A 25,194-nucleotide genomic window follows, 5' to 3' on the forward strand; every position below is an offset into this window, starting at 1 on the left:
AGGGACTTTTGTCCCCAATGTTGGTGCACATGGACTTGAGAGGATTTTGGTATACGCGGGGGGGGGGGGGGGGTCCGGAACGAAAGTTTGTGAAGAAGAAGAATAAGGCTTGTATTAAAACTATGCTCCCCATTTCTGATCCCTTTTAAAACCCATGTTCCCCAGAAGGAGCAGAGCTGTGTAATAAGAAAACCCTCTCAGAAAAGAGACACAAAAGACACACTTCCTTCCTTTTGGCCCAAGGAGCCTGGCCTCCTTCTCTCTCTGGAGCCTCAGGAGAGAAAGAGAAGCCTCTGTTCAACTGAGGCTTCAGAGAAGGTTCCAGAACATTGTTCCCCACAATCACAAGCAGCACAAAATGGCCTCTGGAACACAAAATGTGAGTCTGGGGCAGGGGGCGGGGTCTTCCAGCTGCTCTGCCCCCATTGGCCAGCCTCAAAAAGAGGCGGACCTTCTGCTTCTCTATTTAGCTCTGTGCGCAGAAGAGAGAGCAAGGAGCAGACTTTTAGAGGGAGAAGGAGGAGACAGACAGACAGGAGGAAGGAGAGAGAGAGAGAGGAGTGAAGCAACAGCAGAGAGACAAGGCCTGGACCCACTAGGCTTCACTGCTGCCCTGAGGTCTGGCTGGGCCTGGCTTGGTTCTACTGCTGCTGCTTTCCTTTGGCCACTGCCATTAAGGAGGGGAGGAAGGAGACCCAGCAGTCCTTCTAGGCATGGCCCACTCTCTCTGAAGGAGGGAGAGTGGGACTCCCCAAAGGGCATTTCAATGCTTTTAATGGTGGCTCTCACACAGTAGCAATGGTGCTGGTGGTGGTGGTGATGATGATGTTGTTGTTGTTGTTGTTGTTGTTGTTGATGATGATGATGATATCAGGCTGTGGGGGGGAGGATAGAGCTGCCGCCAGACCTTAATCATCATTAATGCCACCATCACTGGGCGTTCATGCTCTGCACCACTGTAATGGCCATGACTCAGTGCTATGGAACTCTGGGAATGTTCTTTTGGTTTGGCATTTTAGGTGTTGTTAAGCTTTGGAAATCCTGTTTGGGGCCGTTTTGTCCTCCCTTTTGGGTTCCCTGAAGGCCTCAAACTGCCAAGTGCTGAGGCAGAGGCGGCCATTTTGTTTTCCAGCACCCATTTTGTGTTCTTCTTGTGACTGTGGGGAATAATGTTCCGGAACCTTCTCTGAGTCCTCAGTTGAACAGAGGCTTCTCTTTCTCTCCTGAGGCTCCAGAGTCAGAAGGAGGCCAGGCTCCTGGGGCCAAAAGGAAGGAAGTGTGTCTCTTTTCTGAGAGGGTTTTCTTATTACACAGCTCTGCTCCTTCTGGGGAACAAGGGTTTTAAAAGGGGTCAGAAATGGGAAGCATAGTTTTAATACAAGCCTTATTCTTCTTCTTGACAAACATCGGTCTTTGGCTTCTAAGAGGAGGCTTGTCCCCCAAAAAGGCCAAAAGTAGCTCCTTTGGGAGGTTTTAAAAGTCTCCCCAGTTTCCTTATTAAGAGACTTTCAGGGAAGAAGGAAGGAGGCAGACCAGAATAACTCATATTATTCCCAAATAAACACAGAAACAAACAAGAACAACAAAAATAAGGATTAGACAGAAAAGCAAACTGCTTATTTCTTTTAAAGGAAAACCATTATTAGGAAGGTAAAACCAAGACTTGGGTCTTTTGCCCTTTTACAACCGACTCAAGCTGTATCTGCACTGCAGAAATAATCCAGTTCAAAACTGTTTTAACTCTCCTGGCTCCATCCTGTGGAATCCTGGGACTTGTAGTTCATTGTGGCATCAGAGCTCTCTGGCAGAGAAGGCTAAGTGTCCAAAGGCAAAATCCCAGGATTCCATAGCACTGAGCGTTAAAGACAAACCTATTACTCGCATTTACCATCCGCTGCTTCCAAACTACCAGACTAACTTTTATTTCTATCTCGTTCATTTCTTAATTATCTGTTAATAAGTAAAAAGCAAATATATATTGTTCTACTTATCCTTATGAATCATTTATTTTCTCTTTCAATCCTCATTTATATTGTAAAACAGTTGATACAAAATCGCTCTCATTAGATTAAACTAAATATCATTGGGCTTTTAACCTCCCAACATACTTCTATTTTACAGCTGTTATATTTCTTTGAATAAATTAAAATACTTCAACTTAAATTAGTTCTATCCCTAAAGTAGCATTTTCCCTCCATGCTTCTGGAGATATTCAATTATATTATTCCAGTCTCCTTTATATAAATTTGACGCTCCTTTCTAATTCCTCTTGAGAGTTTGTCCATTTCCATCATGTCCAGAAGCTTAAATATCCAGTCTTCTTTTGAAGGTATTTATTTAGTTTTCCGTCTCTGAGCAAACACTATTCTTGCAGATGACAACATATAAAATAATATTTTACCATGTGTTTTTCCTATGGATTGTTCTATTATATTAAGCAAAAAAGTTCAGGTGAGAATTTAAAAGATATAGATACAACTTTCTTAATTTCAAAATAAATCAACTTCCAAAGTTGTATCTCTTTCCCAAAGTCCACCACATTTGATAGATTGAGCCCTGCTCCTTTTCACATTTCCAACACAAATTTCTGCAATTCTTATACATCTTTCTTATTCTCTCTGGTGTTAAATACCATCAAAAATGTTTTATAATAACGCTCTTTGATGTTTTGGCTGCAAGTATAGTTCAGTCTGTTTTTCCAAGTGTATTCCCAAGGGTCTAATTCAATTGCAAAACCAAAGTTTTGAGACCATCTGATCACATTTTCTTTAATAACTTCTTCTTCTGTATAGATTTTAAGAATACAATTATAAAGTCTTGCTAACAAGGCATCTTTGTTCAACATTATTTCCTGTTCTAGATCAGAGTCTGATTTGCAAATACCGTATTGTTTTTTTTTCCATTAAGAAGAGCTCTCTTAATTGTCTATTAAAGAACCATGAAAGATCATAACCCTGATCATTAGGCTTTTCTCATGTCTTTATTCTATAACCAGTTCTATCTATTTGCATTTATTCTTTATAGGAGATCCAATTTGCGTCCTTTTTTGAATCTCTGGTCTCTTTTCTCAGGAACTTCATCTCGGCCCCCTTGGACACAGCTTTGGGGCACCTTTTGCTGGAAGTGACTCAAGAGCAAGACCACCAGGACCCCTGCCCACCTGATGGCCGACACAGAGGCCAAGCGGAGGGAGTTGGGCTCCCAGAGAAAGAGGATGCAGAAGTACAAGAACTCTTTGGTGAGTCGAGGTTCTTGACTATTAGTTTCATCTGTGTCACTGCTGGGACAGCTCTTGAAAGCAAGTGGAGAACATACCCTCCCAATTTAGCAGAGACAGTCCTGGTTAATCTTCTGTCACCCCACTTTTTCAGGGGCTTTTAAAAATGTCCCGGTTGCTCTCTTATCCTCCTACTTTCGCCCTTCTCAGCTCACTTCAGTTCCTGAGTGCCATTGAGTTTGCACCCCATCAACTCAAAAGTGGGGAGAGGAGAGGAAAGAAAGAGGCAGGATATTGCCCTTCCCAGGAGGCTGAAGCAAAAGAAACTGCTGTGCACTTCGTAGCTTGTGTGATCTTCCTCATAAACAACTTTGGCCATCTTGACCACCTTTTGGTGTTCTTTTCCATATGTGTCTTTCTTTTCCCATCTGTGAAGTGTTGGGGGATATGGGAGAACATCTCTGGGTCTAAATATGGGGTGGGCCCAGTGGCCCTCAAGCCCACAGTGCTCCCCAGAACAGTTGTTTAAAATTAACTTTTGCCTCTGAAATGTGGCAAGAAATGTCTAAATGCACTAATTGTTTGGTGGCTTAATATACTGTATGTGTTGGGATAGTGAGTATCCTAATCCATCCTCTATATCCCAACCATGGCCTAAATTATATTGTTTATTATATTGTATATTATATTGAAAGGATTCGAGACAAACTGGATCTCGAAGGCAGTAGTTTTTTTTTTCTTGCTGACAGAATTTAAAGTTTATTTCCTGGACTGAATTGTAAAATGAAGAAATAATATTTGGATGCACCATGTGCTTTCCTCCCCTTTTGCTTAGTCACTCTCTGGATGAGGGCTATTTTCTGTTGCAGGTGACCTTTGCGGATGTGGCAGTATATTTCACTGAGGAGGAATGGAAACTGTTAACGAAGAAACAGAGAATGATGTACAGTTATGTCATGATGGAGAATTATCAGAATGTGGCCTCTGTGGGTAAGGAACCGTAATCCATTCTCCTTTCTATGAAGACTGAGGTCCCTTTTATCCTAAATTATCATGGTGCTATGATTCCACTAGAATTACAAAATCATAGCATTGGAATAGACCACAAGAGCCATCTAGTTCAACCCACTTCTGCCATGCAGGAATATACATTCCAAGCACCATCCAGCCTCTGTTTAAAGAACTCCAAAGAAGAGGACTCCACCAAGCTCTAAGGGAGTATATTGCACTGTCCCAAAATTCCTCCTAATATTTCGGTGGAACCTCTTTCCCTGCAGCTTGCATCCATTGTGGTGTCTCCTTTTTTCTGTAGCAGCAGAAAGCAAGCTTGCTGCATCATCAATACGACCCTTTCCAATATTTAAACATGGATATCATATCCACTCTTAACTTTCTTTTCTCCAGGCTAAACGTACCCAGTTCTCTAAGCCATTCCTCATAGGGCTTGATGGTTTCCAGATCCTTCACCACTTTGGTTGCTCTCCTCTCGGCATGTTCAAACTTTTCAACATACTTTTGAATTGTGGTGCCCAGAACTGGACACAGGATTATTCCAAGGGAGGCCTGACCAAAGCAGAAGAGAGTGGCACTATTACTTCCCTTGATCAAGAAACTATACTCATATTGATGCAGCCTAGAATGACATTGGCCTTTTTAACTGCCGCATCACACTGTTGGTCCATGTTCAACTTGTGGTCTACTGGGAGTCCTAGATCCCTTTCAAGTGTAGTTTAATTGAGATAACAACATCCTGTAGATTATTTGAATTTGTGGTTTAGTGAGGTACTATTGCTCTACACTTTATAAGGATTCTTAATACCCCATCGTAAACTGCCAATTGTCAGAACCAGCTTCTGTGGTTCATCCACAATGGTATTGCGGTTTAGGGGGGAATTGTTAGTAGTTTGAATGTTAGTAGTTTTAAGTTGTTGGTAAGTATAATGGGGCCTAGAACAGCTTGGAGGAAGGGAATCTGTTGTGGAGGCTATTAACTGACTGGTTTGTGAGATTTGGGTGGCAGGCATGCCTCAGGAGGAGAGACGTATGAGAACAGTGGAAGAAGAAGGCAAGAGGTACCTTGGCAGCTGGGTTGGTTAGGGGATGAAGGGGGAGGAAAGGGAGGAGTGTGGAGATAGAGAACGACAGAGGGAAAAGATTTCGACTCTTCAGAGACTGCTTAGACGTGTTAATGGATGCTTCTGCCAGAGTTTCTCAATAAACCCTTTGGTTCAAGCAAAGGACTTTTTAATTCTGAAATTTAGGATTTTGTGGGAAGGAAGCATGGAGATTAATGCTTTCCTCACCCAAATGGTACTTAGCATATTGCTCAGCAAGGTTCCTACCCTTTTTGGTCCCTCTTCCATCCTTTTGAGGCTCTGGAGATGGTTCTTGGGGAAAATATCTCCCTTGGCCATGCAATGGATCAGAGAGGGCTCAACAGTGGTAAAACGGCCTCCACTTCCCCAAAGGGATGCAATGGGATACTGAGGGGCAAAACATTATTCCATATTTTTAGGCAATACAATGTGGGGGTGCCCCTGAGATCCCCTGAGAGCCAATATGACCCCCCCCCCATGTGCCAGTTGTCCATCCCTGTCTTAGAGATGTCTTTAGGCTGTTTTAAGGCTGGTCTCTGGTGCTTGATCCTCACCAAAATTCGAGTCCAGTTCCCAGCCCCCTTGCTCTGCCTTTCCCAATGAATCACTTGTGTATTGATTATCCATCCATTCTGAACAAATGGGCCTCAAAGTGTCCCTTTTATGCATCACACTCTCTGGGTGTGTGTCTGTGATAGAGAGAAGGAGGGAATGTGAAAAACAGAAAGGCAGGGAAGAGATGGTGAAGGTGAAATGCTGAAGCAGTGCAGATGGGCAAGAGGGAAGGTTGGAGAGCGGAGGGAGAAAGGGAAGGGGATCAGGCCTCTGGGAGCCAGGAGGGGAAGGCAGGAGCAAAGCCAGGATCTCCTAGCTCTGTGCGGAGAGGAAGGGACCTCTGGGAAGGGCCAGGAGGGAGGCCTTGGGGATTGGGAGGAAGCCACCAACCTGACAGATTTTAAGAACTGAACAGGTGAGAACCGGCTCAGACCCTTGTTTTCAGACATATTTAAGGGTTCCATTTAGCAATTATGAGCAATGCATATGAAGAGAGGAAATGGCAACACATAAATTCCTTTTGCTCTAATGTTTCTTTTCCAACCTGAGCTTGCTTAGCTCCATGGTTGATTCCAGAGGCTCTTTGTCACTCGAAATGCTGGAGTCTGGGGAGGACACTCACAAGTGCTATGACAGTGATGATGAACCTATGCCACACGTGCCAGAAGTGGCCCTTTGCCCAGCCCCCTTCCTCCCCACTTATCCTTCCTGCCCTCCAAGTATCCCAAATGGGGCACTTGGAGGGCAGAGAAAGGTCTGTGGGGAGGGAGGCAGGGGGGCTGCCCAACCCCCTTCCTCCCCACTTAACCTTCCTGCCCTCCAAGTGTCCCAAACGGGCACTTGGAAGGCAGGGAAAGGTCCGTGGGGAGGGTGGCAGGGGGGCTGCCCAGCCCCCTTCGTCTCCACTTACTCTTCCTGCCCTCCAAGTGTCCCAAATCGCCATCATTGTGCTATGATTTTAGGGAAAATTCATACTTAGCTCAAAGGAGAGATTAGGGCAACAGTGACCTCAGGATTCATCCCAACTATACCAGGCTGGGAAACACACAGAACTCCAGAGGCATTTCAAATAGGTTTTTGTGTTTTATTTAGGGGGAAAGTAAAACACACACACACATACATATATGTGTTCACGCGCGTGCGCGCACACACACACACAAACTAGGTAACAAAGGTGGGAGTGGTGAATAGTGTGAGGCTTTGCTAATGGTAATACATTACCTAGATCAATGATGGTGAACCTTATATTTATTTATTTACATCACCATTTGTTCTTCGTATCTTTACTTCCTGTCTTTACAAATCTTCTTTTGTGTTGCTTATTTGTCTTCTTTTGCTTCTTGCAATTTTTCCATATACAACCCATTTCCCCTCCAAAAAAACAAATATTAAACGGCCGCCTCTCTGGACCAATTTAAAAAGGGGCTCAAAACACACCTTTTCCAACAGGCATACCCCTAATACCCTCGAGATAACCCCTTCTCTCCCCTCACTGTTGCACTATTGTGCTAGTTTGGACAGTTATTTTTATTGTAGTATGTTTTAACTGATGTTATATTGATTGATGCTTTTATTGTATTTTATGGATTGTACTGTTGGATGGTCTAAGTGCTGTAACCCGCCTTGATCTTTGGAAAGGCGGGCTAGAAATAAAGTCATTATTATTATTATTATTATTATTATTATTATTATTATTATTATTTCCTACTTATGGTATATAAAACAGAATCCTGTTATCACTTTTCCCATCGGTTATATACTGGTTGTATATCCATACATATTCTCCAAAAATTATCTCATCATACATTTTAACCTTGTTTAACTAGTATATATTCACATCCTGGTCCAGTTATATAACTATCTATTTCTATATTCACATAATCAACCAGGTTTTTGTGCAGACGCCATCTTTTTTCCAAAAACAGCAATATTTGTCCCCATTCTTTTTCCAATTTATCTTTCTTCTTATCTTCAAGTTTACATGAGAGTATATCTAACTTTCTAATATCGTTTAATTTTAATAACCATTCGTCTATTTGTAACTCTACATTTGCTTTCCAGTATTTTGCAATAACCATCCTGACAAGAGTTATCATATATAACATATTTCTCCTCAGTTTATTCTCATCCTCTGCCCTCAAATAATGTGTCATATTCAACAGATAAATCTCTGGTTTTTTCTTGTATTTTATATTTGTTGTATTGTTTTATGTATGTCCTCCCAGAAACTTTTAACTCTTTCGCATTTCCACCACATGTGGATCATTGTTCCCTTTTCCTTTTGGGAATTCCAGCAAATGTCTCCTTCAGTTTTAAACATCTTCTTTAGCCTAGCAGGCGTGTAGTACCACCTATTACTGATCTTTAAAAAAATTTCTTTAAGATCTTGGCACCTAGTAAATGAATTTGTTTTCCTCCAAGATTTTTCCCACGCTTCTAGTGGTATCTCATGCCCAAGATCTTTCGCACAATCAATCATATATTGTTTTATTGGCTCTCTTTCTAACTCTCTTTCTCTAAACAAATTGTAATTTTTTTTTATTTTCTTTCCTCCGTCCTCCATTATTATTTTGTCCAACTCTACTGGTTTTAATTCAATTCCCGTTGTTTTTATATCTTCTTTGATGGTATTTGATGGTAACTGTACCAGTTTATTTCTTTACCTTCTTTAATTAGTTCTCTAGTTTTTATACTCATCTCCTGTTTTTCATTATCTTTACTACATCATCATATCTTAACCAAGTATTTTGTACATCCCATCTATTAGCAAAGGCTTCATGAGTTGACACCCATCCTGGTATTTTAAAGTAAAATTTGGCTTTAATTGTATTCCATGTCTCTATTAATACCCTCCAAATTGGATTGTAGTAAAAATCTTGATGTACTAAAGCTTTATTATACCAGAGCTGTCCGTGCCAGCCAAAACAAAGAATTGCTCCTTCCAAATTTAATATACTTTTATCTTTTAGCTTAATCCAATCCTCCAGCCAGAGCATATCACACGCCCAACTATATGTTTTAATATCTGGCATGGCACATCCCCCGTTCTCTTTCTTCTCCTTTATATTATTCCACCTAATTCTCGCCTTACCTCCCTTCCAAATACATTTTTTAAATTCCCTATTCCACTGATCTATAATTTTATTATTAATAGTTGTTGGTAAATTCATAAAGATAAACAAAATCTTTGGTAGGATGGACATTTTTATTGCATTAATCTTACCTAGGATAGACAAATTTAGTTTTGCCCATCTACTCAATCTATTCAACATTGCCTTATAGTTATTATCAAAAAGATTCATACTGTTATTTGAAATCCAGATTCCTAAATATTTTACCTTGTTCAATATTTCAAATCCTGTTTTTTCTTTAACATTTCTTTTTCCTCTTTATTCATATTTTTAGCTATTATCACCGATTTACCTTTATTTACTTTAAATCCTGATAATTTTCCAAACCAATTTAATTCAAATAACAGACTTTAAATATTTACTATCGGATCTTCAAGGATTACCACCAAATGATCCGCATAAGCTTGTACTTTAGTTTCTTCTCTTCTTACTTTAATTCCTCTTATTCTCTGATTTTTCCTTATCTTATTCAACATATATTCCAATACTATTATAAACAGTAAGGGTGACAGCGGACATCCTTGTCTTGTCCCCCATCTTATAGTAAATTCCTCCGTTAGTTCTCCATTAACTATTAAGCATGCTGTTTGCTTTTTATATATTTCCTCCACACATTTAATAAAGTTTTCCCCTAAATCCATTACCTTTAATAAATTAAACATAAATTTCCAACTGATACTATCGAACACTTTTTCCGCGTCGACAAACAACAGTGCCGCCTTTTTTTATTATGCATGTTATAATAGTCCAGTTCTTATTATAGTTCTTATATTATTTTTAATCTTCCTCCTAGGCAGGAAACCATTCTGATCCTTTTTTATTATATCATTCAATATTATCTTAAGTCTATTTGCCATAATAAACGCCCAAATCTTATAATCGTTATTCATTAAGGAGATTGGCTCATAGTTACTCATTAATTTTTCATCTTTACCTTCTTTTGGTATCAAAGATATTAAAGTTTTTCCCCATGTTTCTGGTTTCTCCTCTGTTTGAATTAAATTGTATGTTTTCTTTAAAGGTTCTTGTAGTTCTGTTTCAAAAACTTTATAGCATTTTGACGTAAGCCCATCTATCCCAGAGGCTTTTGCGTTTTTTATTTCATCTGATGTTATTTCCGCGTTTAATTTCTCCTTCTGATCCAAATTTATTCTTATTTCATTGTGTTCATGCAGTTCTGTTATCTGTTTCTCAACAGGTACACTCCCTTCCTGTTCCTCAAATAATTTTTTAAAGTATGAAACAAAGGCATTCTTAATTTTCTCCTGTTCCGTTATAATTATGTTATTTTGATTAATTTGCGTTATCATCTTTTTCTCTCTCTCGTTCTTTAATCTATTAGCCATCCACCTACTTATTTTATTTGCGTTTTCAAATTGATTTTGTTTAATTTTTTTAAGTTAACGGCAATCTCCTCTGTTATTTTTCTTTCCAATTGTCCTTTCAAAATCTTGATTTCATTTACTAATTTTTTATTTTTCTTTACTTGTTGTAGCTCTTGTTCTTTCATTTTAAGCTCATTTCTAATTTTTTCCTCCTTTTGTCTTTCTTTCCTTTTAATTTCCATCATTCTTTGTATAAATAATCCTCTTACAAACGCCTTGCTTGTATCCCACACTACTTTCATTTTATTCTCCTTTCCACTATTTGTCTCAAAGAAAAACTTCAACTCTTTTTAACCCTATTTACAAAATCTTCATCCTCCAGAATATCCTCATTTAATCCCCAACCTTTATTTCTATTCCATTTCTCATTTAATTCCAGTTCTATCATATTATGGTCAGAAAAAGTCCTTGGCCATATTTCCATTTTTTTACCTTAGTTGCCACTGTTTTTGTAAGCAACACTAAGTCTAGTCTTGATAGGGACTTGTGTGCATCCGAATAAAAAGTAAACCCTTCTTTATCCCCATTGCAATGTGTCCAAACATCTATCAAATTAAATTCCTCCTTCATATTAAAGAAACTTTTAGGCAGCTTTCCTTGGAATTGTTGGTTTGTTTTTTTCCTGGGATTTTCTGTCCCTCAAAGGGTTTATCACGCCATTAAAGTCCCCAGTTATAATTAAGTTGTCGTTTTCAAATTCCCTTATATTCTCTGTCAAATTTTTATAAAACATTTCTTTCCTTTCTAGTGGGGCATAAACATTACATATCACATATTTCACATTATCCAGTAGCATTTCTACACAAAGCAATCTACCATCTTTATCTTTTTTCACAAGTTTTGCTTCATATCTTTTATTTACAAAAATAGCAACGCCCCTTTTCCTTTTATTTACTGTTGCACAAAATAAAGTTCCCAGTTTCCTATTACGTAAATATTTTATGTCCCCATCTTTCATTTTAGTTTCCTGTAAACATAGTAAATCAAAATTATTTTTCTCCAAGTAATGCATTACATGCCTTCTTTTCCTTTCCTGACTTATTCTCTTTACATTCCATGAAATTAACTTAAATCCCATTTTTCCTTTGCTTTTCAGCCCGGGTCCTTATATTCCAATTAGCCTTCTACACTAATTTTTATGTCCCTCCTGTGGCGCCCTCTTCTGCTTTCTTGTTTTCTTGATGGTCTGTATTCAGCCCCTTTGTCTCCTGATTACTTTTTTCTCCTTGAGCCTTCCTTTGTGTCCTTTCCTCTCTTTGCCTATTAGCACTTTCTCTTTCCCTCTTATCCCTTTCTTTATTTCTCTCTTCTCACTTTATTTCTCTCTTCTCGGAGAGAAGACAGTAACTTCAATGGCAAGTGGGGCTGGCGAGTGTAGAGAGGTGTTTAGCAATGTAAATCAACAGAGGGTCTGTCTGCAACTGGACTGATGCTGAACAACAGTATATTTATACTGAAATTGTTGCTTGTGGGCAGAAACCGAGCATTCAAAAAGGCTTAAATTGCTTTAGAAAGTTTTTTGTGTGGGGAAAAAAATGTCTGAAACTGAATTAAATGGTGGAAATACTTCAGCCAAAAAGGATTATCACACCGGCTCTCAGGTCCTTCTTGGCTCTGAATTCTGGTCCCATTCAAAGCCAAAGTATAGCACAGTCTGAAGGCAACACTCCCAGAGCTCAATAATAACACAGCCAGAACAGAAGCAAATCTCCAGATATAGGCATTGGCAATGCACTAACCACTTTCCACACTTAAAAATAACTCACAGACACAGGTGATTTCCTCCAAGTCCTTGGAGGTTCTTTAGCTTGAGTTGCAATATAAAACAACTATGTACCAGCTCTCCTCTCTGACTTTCATCATCTTCACAATCTCTTGTACACACACTCCAACCCACATCAATCCACATGTGAGCTGTATACTGTATTGGTTGTGAGTCATTTCCTGGTGCCTCACAGCATGAAGCATCTCTGCAGTTAGCTTGCATCATGCCATGTGCTCTGTCTCTGTACTCTATGGCAGTCTCACAGGAAATGATGCCACTTTTCAAAGTATTTTTACATATATTTATTGGAATATTTTTCAACTGTCTGACTCTCTGCTTGCACTGATTTCCTTATGGCAGTTCCCCTACAATCTCTTCTTTGCTAGTTCCTAGGAGTAAGGATACAATTATTATATGGATTTGGGGCATCCAGAACAGGGTTATGCTCGGGTCACTCACACCAACTATGGCGCATTACAGACTTCCTGAAAGTGGCGGTTTGCCGGCGCCGCCAGTTGCTGCGTCCGGGAACCGGAGTGGCCAAACCGTGCGATTCCCAGACGCAGCAAAATAGAAGCTCGAAAATGGCGCTTCCTTCAGCACTGTAGAAGTGGTACCGTGAGGCACTAGTCGCACACTCACGGCATCACGTCCGCCACGCGACATCCGGATGCTACGCATCCACGACATCAAAATGGTGGTGCCCGGGTTCAGGGGCATCTACAATAGATGCCTCTTTCTAACCCTAGTACGCACCAAGCACGTACTATCGGTGCGTGTGTAACGCGCCCAAATTAATTTAATCTCACATAGGGAAGGGTGAACGTGGGGTAAAACCTTCCTCTCTTAATGCTGAGATTCAGTCTTGTCTCTCATTGTCCTTGTTTACAGAAGAACTTGTCAGTCATGAGAGAGTCCACACCAGAAAGAAGTCACATAAATGCCAGCACTGTGGGAAACATTTTGCTTACAAGTCAGTCCTTGTCAGGCATCTCAGAGTCCACACAGGAGAGAAGCCATACAAATGTCAGCGTTGTGGGAACTGTTTTTCTCAGCAGTCAACCCTACTGACACACCAGAGAATCCACGCAGGAGAGAAGCCATACAAATGCCAGCATTGTGGGAACTGTTTTTCTCACCAGTCAACCCTACTGACACACCAGAGAATCCACGCAGGAGAGAAGCCATACAAATGCCAGCATTGTGGGAACTGTTTTTCTCGCCATTCAACCCTACTGACACACCAGAGAGTCCACACAGGAGAGAAACCACACAAATGCCAGCATTGTGGGAAATGTTTCTCTCTGAAGTCAGTCCTAGTGACACATCAGAGAGTCCACTCAGGAGAGAAGCCATACAAATGCCAGCATTGTGGGAAATGTTTCTCTCAGAAGTCAACCCTACTGAAACACCAAAGAATCCACTCAGGAGAGAAGCCATACAAATGCCAGCATTGTGGGAACTGTTTTTCTCACCAGTCAACCCTACTGAGACACCAGAGAATCCACTCAGGAGAGAAGCCATACAAATGCCAGCATTGTGGGAACTGTTTTTCTCGGCAGTCCCACCTACTGACACACCAGAGAATCCACTCAGGAGAGAAGCCATACAAATGCCAGCATTGTGGGAACTGTTTTTCTCAGCAGTCAACCCTACTGACACACCAGAGAATCCACTCAGGAGAGAAGCCATACAAATGCCAGCATTGTGGGAACTGTTTTTCCCGGCAGTCCCACCTACTGAGACACCAGAGAATCCACTCAGGAGAGAAGCCATACAAATGCCAGCATTGTGGGAAATGTTTTTCTCGTAAATCAATCCTTGTGACACACCAGAGAATCCACTCAGGAGAGAAGCCATACAAATGCCAGCATTGTGGGAACTGTTTTTCTCGCCATTCAACCCTACTGAAACACCAGAGAATCCACTCAGGAGAGAAGCCATACAAATGCCAGCATTGTGGGAACTGTTTTTCTCAGCAGTCAACCCTAATGAAACACCAGAGAATCCACTCAGGAGAGAAGCCATACAAATGCCAGCACTGTGGGAAATGTTTTTCTTTGAAGGGAGACTTAGTGAGACACCAGAGAATCCACACAGGAGAGAAGCCATACAAATGCCAGCAGTGTGGAAAATGCTTTTCTTGGAGGTCAGGCCTATTCAATCACCAGAGAGGCTACACAGGAGAGAATCCACTCAAATCCAAGCAGTGAACAAACAGTATTATTGTAAAGAAGGAATACAAAAATATCTAACTGTCCAACCAAAAGGCCCTCATGATTTTATTTGTTCGGTTTTTATGTCCCATATGTCTGTTTATGTTCTATTTTCATAAGTTTAGGTTTTCATTGCTACTAGTATGGCTTTGGGTTTTAAATTTGGCTGGGGATTATGGATCATGGTATAGGTTAGCTAGATGGGGGGGGGGGGGGGCTGGGATTTGTTGCAGCTATCTAGAATAGCAATGATAGCATTCACAATCTGTGGGATGTTGGCTGAAGAAAGTTGGGGACCAGTAGTAATAGAAAGGGAGCAAGCTTCTGGGACAGGGAGAGATTGTGTGTGTGAAAAGGATGGCAAAGAGGGACTGGTTAATAGTGGGGGATAGATGGTGGGAATTGTAGGTGGGGGCCAGGTTTGGTAGAAGGTGGAGTTTTAGGTTTTAGGGTTTCAATATATTCTTTGGTTTGGAGCGGGCAGTTCTGGCTTAAACACTGAATTCCTGACTATGTGTTTTCAATAAAGTTCTTTGCTATTTCAACACACTGGACTCTTTAATACACAAAAGTTGTGAATTTGCACAAAACTGACCCTTTCATCTCTCCTCAGTCCTCAGCTACATTCCCAGCCGTAAGAACAGCAGAGGCAAACACACATCTATCTATCTATCTATCTATCTATCTATCTATCTATGTGTGTATATACAGTATACACAGAGAGACTATTTCCAAAGCAGAGCCTTCCTTGCCTGCCTTTCCTGGACCCTCTTCAAAATCTCCTCAAAAGAAGGAAGCAAGGAAGGGGAGGCTACTGAACCCCTGATGCACTCCTTCCCTTCCCCCTGGCAACCTGGAAACTAGGCTTAGAGGCCCATAAGATCTGGGTTTTCCTTGACAACAACTCTGCGAAGGAGGACCAGCAGAAAAACCCTCAGCCCCAGAAAGATTAACCCCATCCCGGTTCTGGGAAAATGCTGAAAAGGCCTTGGACCCCCTTGAAGGGATGTAGGCTAAAGGATGAGAAGTAAGGAAGCAAGGAGGGAGGGAGGGAAAGTAGCAAGGTAAGAGAAGCATAAAGGGACTGCTGAAGTGGGGAAGGGAGCATCTGGGACCTGATCCAGAAATCCACTTCCCAGAACACATTATTGGAGCCTGCCATATGGGTAGATTACAACAATAAAATACATTGAGGTTACAATAAAATCCAAGAGAAATCAATCCCTATGCCCCGATCCCAATACTAAAACTGGATTAAAAAATGACAGTATAAAAACAGGAAAAAAATTTGATTCAAATTGCAGAGGCTATAGGTGAAGTGTCCAGTGACTCTGTGAATAAGATCATACTGGATCATTTTGAATCTCTGAGTTCCGAGGATGTGGACAAGCTCCTTGCAAGTGTGAGGAAGACAACTTGCCCTCTCAAGCCTTGCCCTTCATGGCTGGCCATTCAAGGAGGAGATGCACTTAGGACTCACCTGAGATATATCTTAAATGTATCTCTTAGGGAAGGCTATTTTCTATCTTGCTTAAAAGAAGCGGTGGTACGGCCGCTTCTGAAAAGCCCCTCCCTAGATCACTTGGACATTAGCAATTACAGACCAGTCTCCCATCTTCCATTTGTAAACAAGGTGATTAAGAGGACAGTTGCTCTTCAACTCCAAGCAGTCTTGGAAGAATCAGATTATCTAGACCCATTTCAAACTGGCTTCAGGATGGAATACGGAGTCACGATTGCTAGGCTCACCTTAGATCAACTCCACTTGAGTATTGATAGGGGAAGTGCGACCCTGTTGATGGTTTTGGACCTCTCAGTGGCTTTTGATCCTATTGACCATGGCATCCTTCTGGAACGCCTGAGGGAACTGGAGATCAGGGGCAATGCATTGCAATGGTTCCAGTCCTATCTCTCAAGCAGATTCCAGATGGAGATGCTTGGGGACAGTTGCTATCTAAAAGGGATCTTAAATCCAGCGTTCCTCAGGGCACCATCCTATCCCCAATGCTATTCAACATCCACATGAAACCGCCAAGGGAGTTCATCCAGAGGCGTGGGGCGGGGTGCAATCAGTATCTCCTTTTGTTGCTGCTACGGACTGCAAGTGAGAGGCAATTAAAGGTAACTTTGTAAAGCTACTTGAGAAGCCATTGGAGACTGTAAGAGAATTGGGACAGAAACATAGCCTTTAAGCTACTTTAAGCTACTCAAGCTGCTTGTGAAGCTGCTTTTTGCCTACTCTATTTCTTTTTTATTTTTTTTCTCTCCCTGAACTGCTTCATAATATTTTTGTTGTTATTTCATATGTATTGGACTTGAGAGGAAGTGTGAAGAAGAGGGAGATAAGTGGAACTACAAACTGTAAGAGTAATTATAAATCAATTATAAATAATAATGGCTTCAGCTGCGAAAAAAGCTGCAGCTGCTGCAGCAGCACAGATTCAGCAGCAACAAAGAAGAGGATCAACTGAACTCAATCCACTTTTGGAGGAAATAAGGAAAATAGATGATAAAATGGAAAATATGCAAGCTAATCTCCAGCAAGAGATTAAGAGTTTAAGGGTGGATTTGAAACAAGACTTTAAAATGCAAATTAAAAATTTCTCTCAATCAGTTGATGATATGATGAAAGATGTAAATCAAGCTAAATCAAAAATTAAAAATTCGGAAGAGAAAACTAAAGAGATAGAAGAAACAACGGAGAAAATGACAATGCAACACGAGAGGGAATTGGACCAAAAAGGCTTTAGAGGATTTAAAAATAAGAGAAAATTGTCTGAAGGTTCGCGGGCTAAAGGAGTTGAAAAATGAAAATCGACATGATTATGTGGTCACAGTGCTAGCAGAATATACGGAAATACCAAAATTGGAATATTCATGGGAAATTAACAAGGCATTCAGAGTGAATTCTGCTATGGCAACAGAGAAAAACACTGCAAGAGACACGGTGACTTACTTTGTGAGGAAAAAAGCTAGAGATGATGTGCTTTTCCAAAGCTACCATAAAGAATGGAACATTGAAGGAAAGCAAATAAAAATTTACAAAGACATACCCAAGCGAATCTTACGGAAACGGGAAGACTACAAATATTTGACTGTACAACTAAGTAAGAAAATTTTTGTTTACAAATGGGAAAAACTAGAGGGCATTTCAGTTAACTACAAACAGAAATGGTATAGACTCAAAACAATACAGAAAGCAAAAGAATTCTGGGAAAAATTTGGTCAAGAAATTCAAAATACATTTGTAAGACGTAATCAAACAAATCAACAAAGGGAAGATATTCAAAGTATAATTCAAACTAGAAGTCAGAAAAGGAAGGAAGAAACTCTGAGAAGAGAGAATGAGTCGAGGAGTGAAGAACAAGGTGAAACTCAGGAGGAGAGCCAAAGCAGTAAAGGAGATTTAGTTGGCGAAACTAGTGAAGAAACAACCCCTAAAGAAGACATATCTGAAGAAGGAAAGGAGGAGGTGGGTGAAGAGAGACGGGAGGAAATAGAAGACGGGGAAGAAGAAAACACCGAACAGTAAGGTAACTAATAAGACTTCCCCCTCTCCCCCTCCTCTTTTCATATCTCAATTTGTAGTTTATAAACTTTAAATATTGGAGAAAATGTCTCAAAAATATAAATATTGTTTCTTGGAATGTAAATGGAATGAATAGTCCAATGAAAAGAAAGATGATTTTTCACTACTTGAGTAAAACAAAAGCAAATCTTGTATGTCTGCAAGAGACGCATATTAAACTTAAAGATGTTAAATATCTTAAAAATAATAAATTAGGAAATGAATATTTATCTGCAACAACAAAAGCAAAAAGAGGAGTAGTCATATATGTTAATCAGAGAATCAAAAGCAGGAAGATTTTTAGTGACTCAGAGGGTCACTATGTGGCTGTTGAAGTAATAAACCAGGAGGGAAAAAATTTAATACTGGGAGTATATGCACCCCAAAATAACAAAAGCAAATTCTTCAGACAGCTTCTAGAAGAAATCCAAGAAGCAGCATATGAAAACATTATTATGCTTGGAGACTTCAATGATGTAATAGACCCCAGAATAGACAAAAGCAATATAAAGCAAATTTTAGACCTTCAAGGTAAACTTCCTAAAACCTTCTTCTTATTAATAGAAGAATTGGATCTAAAAGATATATGGAGACTTAAAAGCCAAATGAAAAGGACTTTAACTTTTTCTCAAATCGTCATAACTCATATTCAAGAACTGATATGTGTTTCGTGACAAAAAAGCTATGTAAAATGGTGCACAAAGCAAAAATCCACCCTAAATTAATATCATCCTTTGGTGATAAATATGAAGGGTTCTAAAAGTGAATTTATTTGGAGGCTCCAAGATTATCTGTTACAGAACAACTTAATTGTAGAAGAAGCGCGAAAGACCCTTAAGTATTATTTCAAAGAAAATGATAATATAGAGACAAAAGAAACCATGATGTGGGCAGCCTCAAAAGCAGTAATGAGAGGTTTCTTTATACAGAAAAAAGCAGAAATAAAAAGACAAAACGAGAAGAAAACCCAAGAAATAACTCAAGAAATTAAGAAAAAAGAACTGGAATTGCAAACAAGACAAACGGATAAAAAGCTGCAATTAGAAATAAAAAGCCTCAAACAGCAAATCTGGCAGAAGTGGATTAAAGAGCTAGAACAAAAAAATGAAAACTGCAAAAGTAAGACCATTCCAACATGCAAATAAAGCTGGAAAATGGTTGGCCTTCAAACTGAAGAAGAAGAAAGAAATGTTGGTGACAAATAAACTAAAAAAGGGTAAAGACTACATCACAGACCAAAAAGAGATTAAAAAAACGATCATGGAATATTATGGAGACCTATATAGGAGTAAAAATAACGATGTAAAAGATATAAAAGAATATTTAGACAACACCACTATTGCACCTTTTACACCCCAACAGAGAGAATTGTTGGATCAACCTATTACAATTCAAGAAACCAAAGAAGCCACAAAATCATTAAAATCGAGGAAAGCACCGGATGGGTTCTCTGCCCAATATTACAAAGAATTTGCAGACATCTTAGCTGAACCTCTGCAACGAATAATGAGTAAGATCAAGACTGGAGAACTACCCCACACTTGGGATGAAGCGACCATCACTCTGATTCCAAAAGAGGGAGGAGACCACACAACTCCAGCCAACTTTAGACCAATCTCTCTTCTAAACGTGGACTATAAGATCTTTGCCTCTATATTAGCCAAGCGGCTAAGGAAGTGTCTGGATGAATGGATACACGAGGACCAAAGGGCAGTTAAAAGATATTAGATATGTGGTAAACATCTTAGAACATTATGAGGTCCACAATGAGAAAAAACTTGCTCTAGTTTTCTTGGACATAGAGAAGGCTTTCGATAATGTTCAGTGGCCATTGATAAAATAGACATTGGAAAAGCTGGACATTTTTGGAATGGACTATGGCGATATATTGTAAACAACATGCAAAAATTATTGTGAATAGTGAAAGAACAGACCCCATTGAGATACAAAAGGGAACTAGACAAGGTTGACCCCTTCCCCCCTCTTGTTTATTATGGTTTTTGAATTGTTATTCCATAATATAAGAAAGGAGGTTAATATAAGAGGAGTTAAAGTAAAAGGTAGCGAATTTAAACTGCATGCGTTTGCAGATGACCTATTAGTATCATTGAGCAACCCATTAGAAGATATATCAGTTCTACAAAAGGAACTACAGACATCAGGTCTAAAAATGAATAAGGAAAAACAGTAATTGTAACAAAAAAAAAAACATGAAAGAGGGAGAAGAAATGGAATTGAAAATGATTTTTGGTCTCCAAATAAATAAAAAGGTGAAGTATTTGGGTATAGAACTGTCAAAAAAAAAAAAAAAAGAATACAGATTTATTCAAATTTAATTATAACAAAACTTGGACAAATATTAAAAAGGAAATGAAAACTTGGACGAACATCAAACTATCGCTATTGGGAAGGATAGCGGCAGTTAAAATGACAATCCTCCCTAAATTATTATTTCTTTTCCAGTGTATCCCAATTTTCCAAAACAATTCGGTTTTCTCTAAATGGCAGAAAGATATAAATTCTTTTGTGTGGGAAGGGAAGAAACCACGCATAAGATTAAAATATATGCAGGACTCGGTAGACAGAGGAGGTTTTGCATTTCCAAATCTAAATCTATACTATGAGGCCAGTGGAATGATCTGGCTAAAAGATTGGCTAGAGGTGAAAAACAACCCCTTGTTAAAATTGGAAGGTTCAAACTTAAGGTTTGGGTGGCATGCTTTCTTGTTTTACGATAAAGTTAAGGCAAATAAGGATTTTAGAAACCATCTTATTAGAAAAGCCATTTATAGAATCTGGATGAAATACAAGAAGCTGATTTGTAATAAAATTGCAATATGGTGTTCTCCCCATGAGGCACTCTTAAAAACAGATCCATTAAGAAATGAAAACTGGCTGAAATATACAGATCTGTTGAAACCTCTAAAGCAAGCAACATGAGAAATGAAATCGCTAGAGGAACTAATGAAAGAGGGGAAGATAAACAACTGGTTTATGTATTTTCAACTAAATGAACAGTTTTTAAAAAAGACCTTAAAAACAGGGGGGAACAAATAAAAAATCAGATTTGGAGGAAATGATCTGGGCAAAAAAAGGAGCAACAATATCAGCGTTATATAGATGCCTTTTGAAATACTATACTGAAAGTGAATTAGTGAAAACAGATATGATTGCATGGGCACAAGATATTGGGAGACCATTGAACCTGGAGCAATGGGAAAGATCTTGGACTAAAAGAATGAAATATACCCTGTGCCAAGATATAAGAGAAAATTGTTATGAATTGTATTATAGATGGTACCTCGCACCTGTGAAATTGTGTAAAATTTATGGAAAACATGATAGCAAATGCTGGAAGTGTGGGGAAAAGAGAGGGACACTATTTCACATTTGGAGGGGGTGTCAAAAAGCAAAAAGAGTCTGGAGAACCATTCGTAAAACAATTAACAAAATATTAAATATAAACTTAGAGAATAAACCTGAAATTTATTTGTTAAATATGCTTAATGATGAATTGGAAAAGAAATATGGTTGTGTGTTATTCTATATGATACTATGTGTTGCAAGAATGATATATGCAAAAGCTTGGAAAAGTAAAATTGTTCCAAAAGCGGAAGAATGGATATTGAAAATGCAGGAAATAATAGAGTTAGACAAACTGTCTAGAAAATTGAGAAATGAAAAAATGGCTAATTTTTTGGATAAGTGGAAACAGGTATTTGAATATATAGAAAACAATTTGGGAAAGCAGGCAACTAACATATTAAAAGACTGGTAAAGAAATAAAAATGAAAGAAACGAATAGTTGTATGGTAGAAGATTCGATAAGTCATAGATGTAAAGATAACAAGATAAACGGTACAGACAAAGAAGGAGAAGTATGATTTAATTTTTACATTGGTAAACCTATTATTTTGCTTTTCAGATATTAAAGAGGCTTACAGTAGCTAGGCGAAACTCAAAAGCAAAACTGGATCCCCCTGCTCAGCAAAATGAGATTTAAATAAAAACTGATGATATCTTGATATAAGGAACTGAAACTAAGAACAGGGGAAATGCATTTGAGGACTTAACAATTTCCTAAGAATGAGATACTAAACAGGTTGGACTGTGATAGCAGGAAGTTTTTATGTTTTATTAATACTACATGTATATCCATTGGTATGTAATGCTTCTGATATATGTGGTTATATGTTTTATTGTGTATTTGTTTGTGTAATGTTTGTGGTTTTAAAATCAATAAAGCGTATTTTAAAAAAAGGGGGGAAAAAGAATAGACCTTACTGTTAGGAAGTTCCTCCTAAGTTGAGCTAGAATCTCTTTTCCTATAGCTTACTTCCATTGCTCTGGGTCCTAGTCTCTGTAGAAGCAGAAAACAAGCTTGCTCCCTCCCCAATATGACATCCCTTCAAATATTTAAACAGGGCTATCATATCACCTCTTAACCTTCTTTTCTCCAGGCTAAACATTCCCAGCTCTCTAAGGCGTTCCTCATAGGGCATGGTTTCCAGACCCTTCACCATTTTAGTTGCCCTCCTTTGGACACGCTCCAGTTTCTCCACATCCTTTTATAATAATAATAATAACTTTATTACGGCCATTTGGCCAGCACAATTACAAAATTCCAATTTAAAACACAACATAGGTTCATAGGCAGATTGGAGAATATAAACAAATGACAGTCTATAAAAAGTAAGGATAAAAAGCAAGGATAGGACTGCACGATCAGGCAAACACACAACAATGAGTAGGCTGCTATCACCTCGCAAACAACTCTATCATATTATGTAATAGAGCACGACATTGATGACATATTAGTTCAAAATCACAATCATATCCCCTATCCAAGTAAGAGTTAAACTACAAAGTGCCATTAATCAGATGCCACTGATTGGGGTAACTTCATTAGACTTTAGTCCCCAACTAGATTAGTTGGATCCTTTTTGAATTGTGGGGCCCAGAACAGGACACATTATTCTAGGTGGGGCCTGAACAAAGCAGAATAGAGTGGCACTATTACTTCTCTTGTTTTAGACACTATACTTCTATTGATGCATCCTAAAATCACATTGGCCTTTTTAGTTGCCGAAAAGTACTGTTGACTCATGTTTAACTTGTGGTCTACTTGGAATCCTAGATCCCTTTCACACGTAGTTTCATTCAGCCAGCTGTCCCCCATCCTATATCTGTGCATTTAATTTTACCACCCTAAGTGCAGTACCTTACATTTCTCCGTGTTGAAGATTATTTTAATAATAATAATCATACAATTTATTTATATTTTCCTGCCTCTCCCAGATGGATTTTGTTAGCTTTGGACCAGCTTTCTAGTCTATTCAGGTCATTTTGAATTTTGATCCTGTCCTCTGGGTTATTAGCTACTCCTCCTAATTTGGTGTCATCTTCTAATAGGATAACTATCCAAGTCCTTGGTAAAGATGTTGAATAGCACTGGGCCCAGGAGAGATCCCCACTGGACACCCCACTGGTCACTTCTCTCCAGGATGAAAAGGAGCCTTTGTTGAGCAACCTTTCGGTTCGGCCGGTCAACCAATTAGAAATCTATGTTACAATTACCTTGTCTAGCCTGTTTCATGTTTTTGTTTTATATACTCTTTAATTTGGTTAACTGCTATTAAGGGGAATAGCTATGAGATTCTATGATATGAAACCTTTTGATAAATGAACAAGTATTTCAATCCTATATATTCATATTATCAGACATAACTTCAGAGAATGTTAGCCTTTTGGATGCCATAATGTTCCTCTCATTCTTCAGTGCAAGAAGCAACACTTCAGCTGCCTTCTAGAAGATAAAGCAAAAAGGCTTCCAAAAGAACTAAAGCCTTGGGCAAGTCACACTCTCTCAGCCTCAGAGGATGGCCATGGGAAACCCACTCTGAAGAAACCTGCCAAGAAAACCCCTTCAGAGACTCCCATAAGGTCACCATAAGACCTGGAAACAACTGGAAGGCAGACACCAAGAACAACATTGGGAAATAGGTGCAAGTCTTGCCTTGGGAAAGTGTAATGACTGGGCTCCATTCAATGGAGGTCTTCTTCAGGCAGAAAAGGGAGGTTTATGCAAAGGCAGAATGACATCACTGCTACGGAAGGCTCTCTTGACCAATCAGAGAGCAAGATAAAGGTTCTTCTGGAAGCTTCCGTCAGAAGGAGATATAAGGCCTGAGAGACCAAGAGACAGTTGGGGGAATTGTGTCGGTTGGAGATCGAGAGAGAGAGAGTTAAAGAGCGGATCTTGGAAGTTAGTCTCAGAATTGGACGCTTAGGTTTATTTATTTGTTTTAATAGCTTGTATGAATTGAATATTATATACTTACAAATATTGTACCTGCAAGATTCTTAATACCTTGTGTGACTTATATTTCAGGTATATTTGATTATTTATAACTGCCCTGGCCCAGTGCTAGGGAATCCTGGAAACTGGAGTTTATTGTGGCACCAGAGCTCTCTGACAGAGAAGGCTCAATGTTTCACAAAACTACATTTCCCAGAATTCCCTAGCACTGAGCCAGGGCAGTTAAAGCGGTCTCAGATTGGATTATTGCTGCAGTGTGTTTTGGAGTTAGTTGAACCTTGTCAAGTCACACTCTCTCAGCCTCAGAGGATGGCACTGGCAACCCCTCTCTGCAGAAACATACCAAGGAAACCCCATGATAAGGTTGCCTCAGGGTTGCCATAAGTTGGAAAAGACTTGAAGACACCCATGAAGAACAGAAAAAAGTCTGCAGTTATTTCTCAGGTTGTACATGGGAAAGGGAGGCAGTGTGGTGCAGTGGTTTGAGTGTTCGGTTACAACTCTGGAGGCCAGGGTCCAGTGCCCGACTCCTCCATGAAACCAGCTGGGTCCCATGGGCAAGAAGCCACACTCTCTCAGCCTCAGGGAAGGCAATGGCAAACCTCCTCTGAACAACTCTTGCCAAGAAAATCCCAGGAGAGGCTCCCCAGAAGTCAGCCATGACTTTGAGCCACTCCACAAAACACTACAAAGCCTCAAGAAAGAGATTGTGTGGTTCAGTCGCTGGAGCATTGGACTATGACCCTGGAGACCAGGGTTTGAATGCCCTCATGGCCACAGAAACCCACTGAGTGACCGTAGGCAAGTCACACTCTCTCAGCCTCAGAGGGAAGCACTTGCAAAACCACTTCTGAACAAATCTTGCTAAAAAAAAGCCTGCAAACGGCTTCCCTTATGGTTGCCATAAGTCAGAAACAACTTGGAGGCAGAAGATGACAACAA

At 39.5% G+C, this 25,194-nt stretch overlaps 2 protein-coding genes across 2 annotated transcripts in view; both read left to right on the forward strand.

The window, feature by feature from the left end:
* The first annotated feature begins 798 nt into the window (after nucleotides 1-798).
* Nucleotides 799-25,194, forward strand: part of LOC149287671 (uncharacterized) — a 432,704-nt gene continuing 408,308 nt past the window's right edge. The window contains exons 1-2 of the mRNA XM_089492544.1: nucleotides 799-816; nucleotides 4,087-4,207. Coding sequence (XP_089348670.1) covers nucleotides 799-816; nucleotides 4,087-4,207 — 139 coding nt within the window. The remainder of the gene's footprint in view (nucleotides 817-4,086; nucleotides 4,208-25,194) is intronic.
* The window catches only part of LOC149287672 (uncharacterized), a 36,580-nt gene continuing 24,001 nt past the window's right edge, over nucleotides 12,616-25,194 (forward strand). The window contains exons 1-2 of the mRNA XM_089492500.1: nucleotides 12,616-12,646; nucleotides 12,963-13,958. Of these exons, the coding sequence (XP_089348626.1) occupies nucleotides 12,616-12,646; nucleotides 12,963-13,958 (1,027 nt within the window). The remainder of the gene's footprint in view (nucleotides 12,647-12,962; nucleotides 13,959-25,194) is intronic.

Source organism: Sceloporus occidentalis, unplaced genomic scaffold (assembly GCF_023333645.1).
Source record: "Sceloporus occidentalis isolate IW3139 unplaced genomic scaffold, rSceOcc1.0.p SCAF_57, whole genome shotgun sequence".
NCBI lineage: Eukaryota > Metazoa > Chordata > Lepidosauria > Squamata > Phrynosomatidae > Sceloporus > Sceloporus occidentalis.